General features: G+C 59.5%; 1 protein-coding gene across 1 annotated transcript in view; it reads left to right on the forward strand.

The window, feature by feature from the left end:
• The window catches only part of LRP1 (LDL receptor related protein 1), an 80,308-nt gene that overhangs the window by 53,634 nt on the left and 18,108 nt on the right, over window positions 1-8,566 (forward strand). The window contains 15 exon segments of the mRNA XM_009282292.1: window positions 66-190; window positions 467-838; window positions 2,068-2,149; window positions 2,151-2,255; window positions 2,675-2,879; window positions 3,104-3,296; window positions 3,750-3,875; window positions 3,976-4,104; window positions 4,593-4,712; window positions 5,421-5,534; window positions 6,010-6,159; window positions 6,447-6,581; window positions 7,101-7,217; window positions 7,463-7,591; window positions 8,071-8,193. Of these exon segments, the coding sequence (XP_009280567.1) occupies window positions 66-190; window positions 467-838; window positions 2,068-2,149; window positions 2,151-2,255; window positions 2,675-2,879; window positions 3,104-3,296; window positions 3,750-3,875; window positions 3,976-4,104; window positions 4,593-4,712; window positions 5,421-5,534; window positions 6,010-6,159; window positions 6,447-6,581; window positions 7,101-7,217; window positions 7,463-7,591; window positions 8,071-8,193 (2,225 nt within the window).

The following is an 8,566-nucleotide window of genomic DNA, read 5'->3' on the forward strand; positions in this document are numbered from 1 at the left end:
GCCCTGCCGCAGGGTGCTGCTGGGGTGGGCCCTGCGTCAGTTGCTCAGTGACTGTCCTTTCTTAGGACTCATGCAAATGGCTCCATCAAAAGAGGCAACAAGGACAACGCCACTGAGTCGGTGTCCCTGCGGACAGGGATTGGCGTGCAGCTCAAGGACATCAAAGTCTTCAACCGGGCCAGGCAGAAGGGTGCGTCCAGGAGCAGGGTGTCAGCCCCTTGTGCAGTGCTGCCGACCGCCAACGGATGCCCAGGCTGGGCTCCCACAGCAGGCAGATGCGGGGAGGGGGATGGAAACAAACAGGCCACTGTGTCCTCGTCAAAGAACCATGTCGCGCCGTGGGCTGAGCCCATTTCTTCACCCACTTCCCCTGGGAGCGGGGAGAGATGAAAAGCGGCCGAGTGGGAGCATCCCCCTATACAGAGCCTGCCCAGTCCCTCGAACAATCCCCCCCTTTCCTCCCCAGGCACCAACATCTGTGCCCAGAGCAACGGGGGCTGTCAGCAGCTCTGCCTGTTCCGGGGCAGCGGGCAGAGGACGTGCGCCTGCGCCCATGGCATGCTGTCTGAGGACGGGGTGAGCTGCCGGGACTACGACGGCTACCTGCTGTATTCGGAGCGCACCATCCTCAAGAGCATCCACCTGTCAGATGAGAACAACCTCAACGCACCCATCAAGCCCTTCGAGGACGCGGAGCACATGAAGAACGTCATTGCCCTGGCCTTTGACTACCGCTATGGCTCCAAGGGCAGCAACCGCATATTCTACAGCGACATCCACTTCGGCAACATCCAGCAGATCAATGACGATGGCACAGGGCGCAAGACCATCGTGGAGAGTGAGTGTCACAGGGCTCCCTCTGTGTGCATCTGCCCTCAGACCCCTCTTCTCTGTTCTCCCCCGCCACCTCTTCCTGAACTCCCTTTTTTTCCTTTTCTCAGTTAACGTTTTTTGGTATTTTTGAGAGGCGTTTTGAGTGGCAGCTGTTAAGGGTTCAGCTGTGAGCTTTCTACCAGAGCCTCTGGAAGAGGCAATAGCCTGTGGTAGAGGACACAAGTGTCAGGAGCAGTCTGCAGAGCTTATTCTGGCAAGAAGAGTGTATCACGAGTCTCAGGCGTGCACGTGGGTATGCATTGCTCTAGAAACAAGGCACTGCAGCAAACGGGATCTGCTCTGTGTTTGCATTTGACTTCCAAGACAGACCTGTTGAGCCTGAGCAAACCTTGCCACGCCTGGCCCTGTCTTCACCCCCAGCCCTTGGTTTGCACTTGGTTGGTTTTATTGGCTGCTACAGCAGTTGAAAAAACCGTGTCTGTTGCTCTGTGTCACTAGGAGGCACCTCCAGCAAGGGTTATAGATGTGCTTGCTAATGAGTGTATTTACATTTGGCACTTGGGATAGCTGTTATCACTGAGATCAGGAGAGCAGGGCCCATCTGTCATAGCCGGTTCATTAAACCTTTTCCTGATCGTTAACGAGGGAGGAAGGATGGGTGTACAGCTCAAGTTCCTGGGCTGGGAGCTGGAGGGAAGGTCTCCCTGGTCCGCCATGAGTCTTCATCTTGTCACTTTGTGCCTCTGGGCCTCAGCTCTCCCCTGGCAGAGGGAGACTCTTCCCTTCCCAGCGCTGCTGCTGCGGGGACGGGGGGACCCGGAGCAAGGCCCGGCCAGCACAGGGGAGATGATTAGAGCATGAGCTTGAAAGCCGAGTTCAAGTCCTCGTTTCATCATAGGTGAACATCACTCAGCTTTCCTACAAGGAAGTGTTGTTACCTGGTTGGTAGCAGAGGTCTGCCCAGGAGGCCTTCCTGGGGTCTCAGCTCACCTGTTTAGCACAGACACCAGCCCAGCCCTGCTGAGTCCCCTCAGGTGCTGCCACATTGGCGCCGTGTTAGCAAGCAGCCAGAGCCTCTGAGGGATTTTTTTCGGGTGTAATTAAAAGCAGTAACTGCACACTGCCAAAGCCGCATCCAAGTGTTATGGTCAGCACTGGCTGTGCTGAGTGAGCCAGGCAGCCTTGCAGGAGCATGGGCTGGACACAACCCTTGCCTGTCCTCCCCTCCTGCAGACGTGGGCTCGGTGGAGGGGCTGGCGTACCACCGCGGCTGGGACACACTGTACTGGACAAGCTACACCACCTCCACCATCACCCCACACCGTGGACCAGAGCCGCCTGGGGGCTTTCGAGAGGGAGACGGTGATCACCATGTCGGGGGACGATCACCCCCGGGCCTTTGTGCTGGACGAGTGCCAGAAGTGAGTGGCCGTGGGTGGTCCAGCCAGCCTCCCCAGGGGTCCACGTGGTCCCAGCGCCAGCGTCCAGGCGGACATCCCTCCACTGGGGAGGAAGCACTGGTTCCCAGCACAGAGATTATTGGACCCCAGGGAGGAAAGGCCCTGTGCCCCCCCTCCCCACATGTCCTTCAGCACCCCAAAGCAAAGACAGAAACCCCGTCCCATCGCCTTCTCTGGCCGGCTGGTACCATGGCGTACCACATTTCCCATCTGGCTGCAGTGGCCTCATTCATCCCCCTCCCACCCCTTTTTGTGGGGACGATGTCCCATCCATCCCAAAGTCCCTGGAAGACCCACAGCAGCAGAGGGGTGGGTTGAGCCAACACGTACATGGCAGAGAGCTGGGGTTGCAAAGGCATCGCGTGTCTCTTCCCTTCCAGCCTGATGTTCTGGACCAACTGGAATGAGCAGCACCCCAGCATCATGCGTGCCACCCTCTCTGGTGCCAACGTCCTCATCATCATTGACCAGGACATACGAACACCCAATGGGCTGGCCATTGATCATAAGGCCGAGAAGATCTACTTCTCTGATGCCACACTGGACAAAATCGAACGCTGTGAATACGATGGCTCCCACCGCCATGTGAGTCCAGACCTGGCCCCAGTGGCAGAGATGGGGGAGGAGAGCAGCAAGTGTTGAAACTGTGGCTGGCGCATTGTCAGAGGAAAGCAGAGCTGTTTCTGGGGCATGGGGGGAGTCAGGCCTTCCCCTGGGGCAGACACATGGGGACAGGCTGCGTTTGGGTGCTGGGGGCTGCGTCCCACAGCCAGGTTCCCTCATGCTCATGGTTTGCGGATGTCCGGCAGGTGATCCTGAAATCAGAGCCTGTGCACCCCTTTGGCCTGGCTGTCTACGGCGATTACATCTTCTGGACAGACTGGGTGCGCAGGGCTGTGCAACGAGCCAACAAGTATGTGGGCACCGACATGAAGCTTCTGCGTGTTGACATCCCCCAGCAGCCCATGGGCATCATTGCCGTGGCCAACGACACTGACAGCTGTAAGGACTATCCACCCATCACCTGCAGCCTCACCACCATGTGCCCCTGCTCCCCTGCCTCTGCCAGACCTCTGCCCCCTCTCTTGGGTGGCTCAGCCCCCTGCCAGGCAATGCTGCTCTTCCACCCCATCTGCAGGCCAGGGGAAGGGGGAACCCATCCCACCATCCTTCCTGGCCTGTCATTGCCCCTTTGGGACCCTCACGCCAAGGCCTGTCCATCTCCAAACCCTGTGCAGGCTGAAGAGAGAGAGAATTTGCCCCATTTGTGCTCTTCCCAGGGCATCCTCCTTGCAAGATCTGGGGAGACTGGGTGCCCCCAACCCCATGCATCCCCTATAGCCCCATCTGAAGAGCTTGGGGAGGAACCCCTACTTTTCCTTTCCCCAGCAGGGAGGACAAGGGGAAGGGACAGCTGAGACTGTCCCTGGTGTGACTGCTCTCCGTCTTTCCTAGGTGAGCTGTCCCCGTGCAGGGTGAACAATGGTGGCTGTCAGGATCTCTGCCTGCTCACGCCCAAAGGACACGTCAACTGCTCCTGCCGTGGCGAGCGCGTCCTGCAGGAGGATTTCACCTGCAAAGGTGGAGGGGAGGTGGAAGTGGGAGCTGATGGGGATGGGAAGGGGAGGAGGAGAGGCCGGTCTCAGCCTGGCAGAGCTGACATTCCCCGCGCCCTCCCCAGCCCTGAATTCCACCTGCAACATGCATGACGAGTTTGAGTGTGGGAACGGCGACTGCATTGACTTCAGCCGGACCTGCGATGGCGTGGTCCACTGCAAGGACAAGTCAGATGAGAAGCAGTCCTACTGCAGTAAGGTTCCTCCTCTTGCTGCTTTGCTCAAACACATACACACACCCCCTGGCACGCGCAGGCACTCTGATTGAGCTGTTGGCTCTGTTCGGCAAAGGGAGCCAGGACTCCTGGGTGTCTTCTCATGTCCCTCAAGTGCTCGCAGTCCCTCTTGCCCTCCCAGAGATGGGCCCAGCCAGGCCAGGCTTTAAGGGCTCCAGACCTTTTCCAGTTTTGCGGGGCAGGCTGGAGAGTGGGACACCTTGAGCCGATCCGGTGGGTGCTGCAGCACCCTCCCTCTAACACCAACCCTTGCTCCTCAGCCAGGAGGGGTCTCTGCTGGGCAAAGGCCAAGCTTAACCCTGCGATGTTGCCAGCACAGCACGAGGGAGCCTGTTTCCTAATCCTGCTTGTGTAGTTTCTTCCCCTGCCGAAAGGTCCCTGAGGAGCTGAGACATCCGAGGGCACCAGCCCTCCCCTTGCACTCACCTTCTCCTCCTCCCTCGCAGGCAGCCGCAAGTGCAAGAAGGGTTACCTGCACTGCATGAATGGGCGCTGCATCGCCAGCCGCTACTGGTGCAATGGCATGGATGACTGCGGGGACAACTCGGACGAAGTGCCGTGTAACAGTAAGCACGCTGGCTGGCTCCTGGCCAGCCCTTGCCAGGGCTCAGTCAGCTGTCTGGGACAGGGACAGAGGCTTCAGGAAAGAGTTACCTTCAGCTTGACAGGATCAGAGCAGAGCCAGGGCTTAACAGAGAGTCAAGGTCTAAATCCTACTCGTGCTGCTTGTGCCACAGACCACTTTGTAAAGCTCACTCCCTGACAGCTGGGAGGAAGGACTCCCGAGTATGGCCCTGCAGCACCCAGAGCCTCCCGAGAACAGTGGTTTGACACCCAGGAGGAACACAAGGCGATGGCGAGGCGCAGTGTTGCTGCTCCTCATGGCTTCTGTGCTCTTGAGAAAAGGGCACCCGAGCATCCCCAAGGGCAGCAGCCCTTCAGAGCTGCAGGGCTGCAGGAGCCTGTCTGCTTGGTTCAGAACCAACAGGGAAGGTCAGGAGCTTCCCTGAGCCTGTCCAGGCCTGCTAGCGACAGGCCAGCTCAGGAGACGAGCTTAGGCTGCCAGGCAGAGTGCTTGAGCCAGAGAGGCACCAGGTCTCAGCTGGGAGGGGACCAGAGCTGGGAGTGCAGGATCAGGCGGTCCATAGCTGTGCTGGGCAGCGGGTGTATGTGCATGCATGCACATCCGGAACGCAAGTGAGGGCCATGGGCGGGCTGTACGTGCTGGGTCCCACAGCCCAGCCTCATCCGCTGTGGGGGCTTCCCCCTTGCAGAAACGAGCTGCGCTGCTACTGAGTTTCGCTGCCGAGATGGGAGCTGCATTGGGAATTCAAGCCGCTGTAACCAGTTCATCGATTGCGAGGATGCTTCGGATGAAATGAACTGCAGTGAGTGCCCCAGCTGCTGTCCCATGTTCCCTGCTGCCTCCCCAGCTCTGCCCTGCTGTAGCTCTGGAGATGCTCCTGCCCTCTGCGCCTGCGGGCAGGGGCCTGGGTCTCTGCACCTTGTTTCAGTCTTTGGGACTTGTGCTGAATCAGAGAGGGAGAAGGGCCCTGGCTCCCATCTCGTCAGCAGAGGCCAGCCCAGGTTAGCCTGCCGGCTGGAAGCAGCCCCAGCCCATCACTGCAGCTCCCCACACTGTGCTTGGCACCTCACCACCTGACAGCCTGTCAGAAGCGCTTAACACAGTCCCAGCAGCTCGGGGCACACGTGGGGCAGAGTCAGCTCGGTGCTGCTCTGGGAAGGGAAGGGCTGTCAGCAGCAAGGCAAGGGCTCGTGCTGTGTGGTGGGAGCTGGGCCAAAGGGCTGTGCCACTGGTGAGCAGCACCCGTCACCCGGGGCTCCTGGTGTGGTTCCTTGCAGCCGCCACTGATTGCAGCAGCTATTTCAAGCTGGGGGTGAAGGGTACCACATTCCAGAAGTGCGAACACACCTCTCTGTGCTATGCTCCAAGCTGGGTGTGCGACGGGGCGAATGATTGTGGAGACTACTCAGATGAGCGCAACTGCCCAGGTGAGAGCAGGGAGAGGAAAGGGGGCTCGGGCCTAGGAGAGCAGGGGCATCACACCGACTTTCTGGCCGGGTGCTCCCCCTTGGGGTCTGTTTGGGCGGTGGATGCTTTGTTTGCACACCGGGAGCATCATCCTTTGCCTGTGCAGCTCCTGCACAGAGGGTGCTGCAGGACGCTGATCGATGCAGGATCACAGAGAGCTTTTGGGGAGGAATTCTTTGGAGTCGGGCAGTTCTGGGTTGGGCGCATCCATACCACCACCCTTACTGATGTTTCCTTCACAAACCAGGTGGGAGGAAACCCAAGTGTCCAGCCAATTACTTTGCCTGCCCAAGCGGGAGGTGCATCCCCATGACTTGGACCTGTGACAAAGAGGATGACTGTGAAAACGGAGAAGACGAGACTCACTGCAGTGAGCGGCAGGGTGGGGAGAGCAAGGCACTCCGGGGTGATAGCATGGGGTGGCGAGTGCAAGCATGCTGGAGGGGAAGCAGGACCCTCTCCTCTCTCTGACATCCCTTTGCCAAGGATCAGACTCCAGATTCTTCTCCCTCTGTGGTCTTATTCCACAAGCTTGGACTTTTAACTGTAACCAATGCAAATGTCCTTGTGCGTTTGTTTGCTCAGCACATGCATGAGCGTCCATGGTCATTTTGAGGATGGCCAGTTATGGCTCACTTGAGTTACGTTTTTAGTTCCAACCTCCCTGAACAAACCCCAAACGGTGCTCAGGAGCTGGGGAATCCCACACCAGTCCTACAGCTGCAGTGCCTGTCAACATGGCATGTGGGCACTGCCAGGTCTGGGCAAGCAGTAGCCCCAGCATCACCCTGGGCTCCAGCCCTGGAGCCTGGCTGGCCCAGCCTGGCTGTGCTCTGCTGCCGTGTCCTTCCCCCTGCATCGCCCCTGCTCTGACCCCTCTTCTCCTGTCCTTCTCTCCCAGACAAGTTCTGCTACCCCGTGCAGTTTGAGTGCAACAACCACCGCTGCATCTCCAAACTCTGGGTGTGTGACGGAGCAGATGACTGTGGGGATGGCTCTGATGAGGACAGCCGCTGCCGTGAGTCTGCTCCAGCCCCTGCTCTGACCTCTCTCAGGCACTGCGTGCGCTGCTGCTCCATCTCTGTGTATTCCTGCCTCTGCCCATCCCTCCTCCTACCCTTGCTTTCCTGTGCTGTGGTCCTCACTGCTCTCCTGGGTTCTGTATCTTAGGGTCCCCCTGAGACGTGGGGGCATGTAGTCCAAGAGTGCTGGTTCTCCAGCGGTGGGGGTGACTGGCCTCCTTCCTGCTTCTCCCTTCCCCAGGGCTGACCACCTGCAGCACGGGATCCTTCCAGTGCCCAGGCACCTACGTGTGCGTGCCAGAGCGCTGGCTCTGTGACGGAGACAAGGACTGTGCAGATGGAGCTGACGAGACCCTCGCTGCTGGCTGCTGTGAGTCCGTCAGAGGGCTGTGGTGTGTGGTGGGGCCAGGGGCTGGAGAAGAGCTGAGTGTAGTGCAGGCAGAGCTGCCTTGGGAGGCTAGCCCCACTCCCCAGGGTCCCTGTCAGTAGCAGACAGGATGCCTCGTCCTGGCCACTTCCCTGCCAGGCTTGCAGGAGGAAACTGTGGTGCTGTGGTCACAGCAGACCTGGACATGGGGATGTTTGGGTGTCTTTCCCTGGCAGTGAGGAGAAGGAGGAGCATCGTCCTGCGGAGCAATAGCCAAAGGCACCATGTTGCCCGGGCGCTGTTCACAGCCACGGGACGAGGGCACAGGCCTAGGCTCAGGCTGGGGGTGAAGGAGTGGGAGTCCCTGCCCCGACTGGGCTGTGCCTCAGCTTTTGTCCCCAGCACCCCAAGACAAAGGGCTCGGGGGGCAGGCAGGAGAGCACGTGGTCTGGCAGGGGGCTGATGGTGATGCCTCGTTGCAGTGTACAACAATACGTGTGACGAGCGGGAGTTCATGTGCGGAAACCGCCAGTGCATTCCCAAGCACTTCGTCTGCGACCACGATGACGACTGTGGCGATGGCTCGGATGAGTCCCCAGAGTGTGGTGGGTGTCCATGGGATGGGGGAGGACAGCAAGTGCCGTATCTCCTGTAGCACTGGCCCTGGCAGCCACACTGGGTCTCCTGGGCTTTGAGACGGGACCCTGGAGGGGTTTTCATCATCCAGAAGGGGTTTAACATGAGAGCAGGGTGAGGGGGGACCAGAAGAGGGAGTGGGAGGGGTTCGGTGCTGGAGAGCTGTACCCCCCAGCCCCACCCCCCAGCCCCACCCTGGCACAGAGCAGTTTTGGAGAGATCCAAAACCACATGCGTTTGCCGCCTCCTTGGCCCCTGTCATGCAGCCCTGTCCCAAGGCAGGCTACAGGGAGGTTTGGGCACCCGTGCCGTGGCTCCACACAACCCAGCCGCCACCGTGCC

Source organism: Aptenodytes forsteri, unplaced genomic scaffold (genome assembly GCF_000699145.1).
Source record: "Aptenodytes forsteri isolate BGI_AS27 unplaced genomic scaffold, ASM69914v1 Scaffold373, whole genome shotgun sequence".
NCBI classification, from domain to species: Eukaryota; Metazoa; Chordata; class Aves; order Sphenisciformes; family Spheniscidae; genus Aptenodytes; species Aptenodytes forsteri.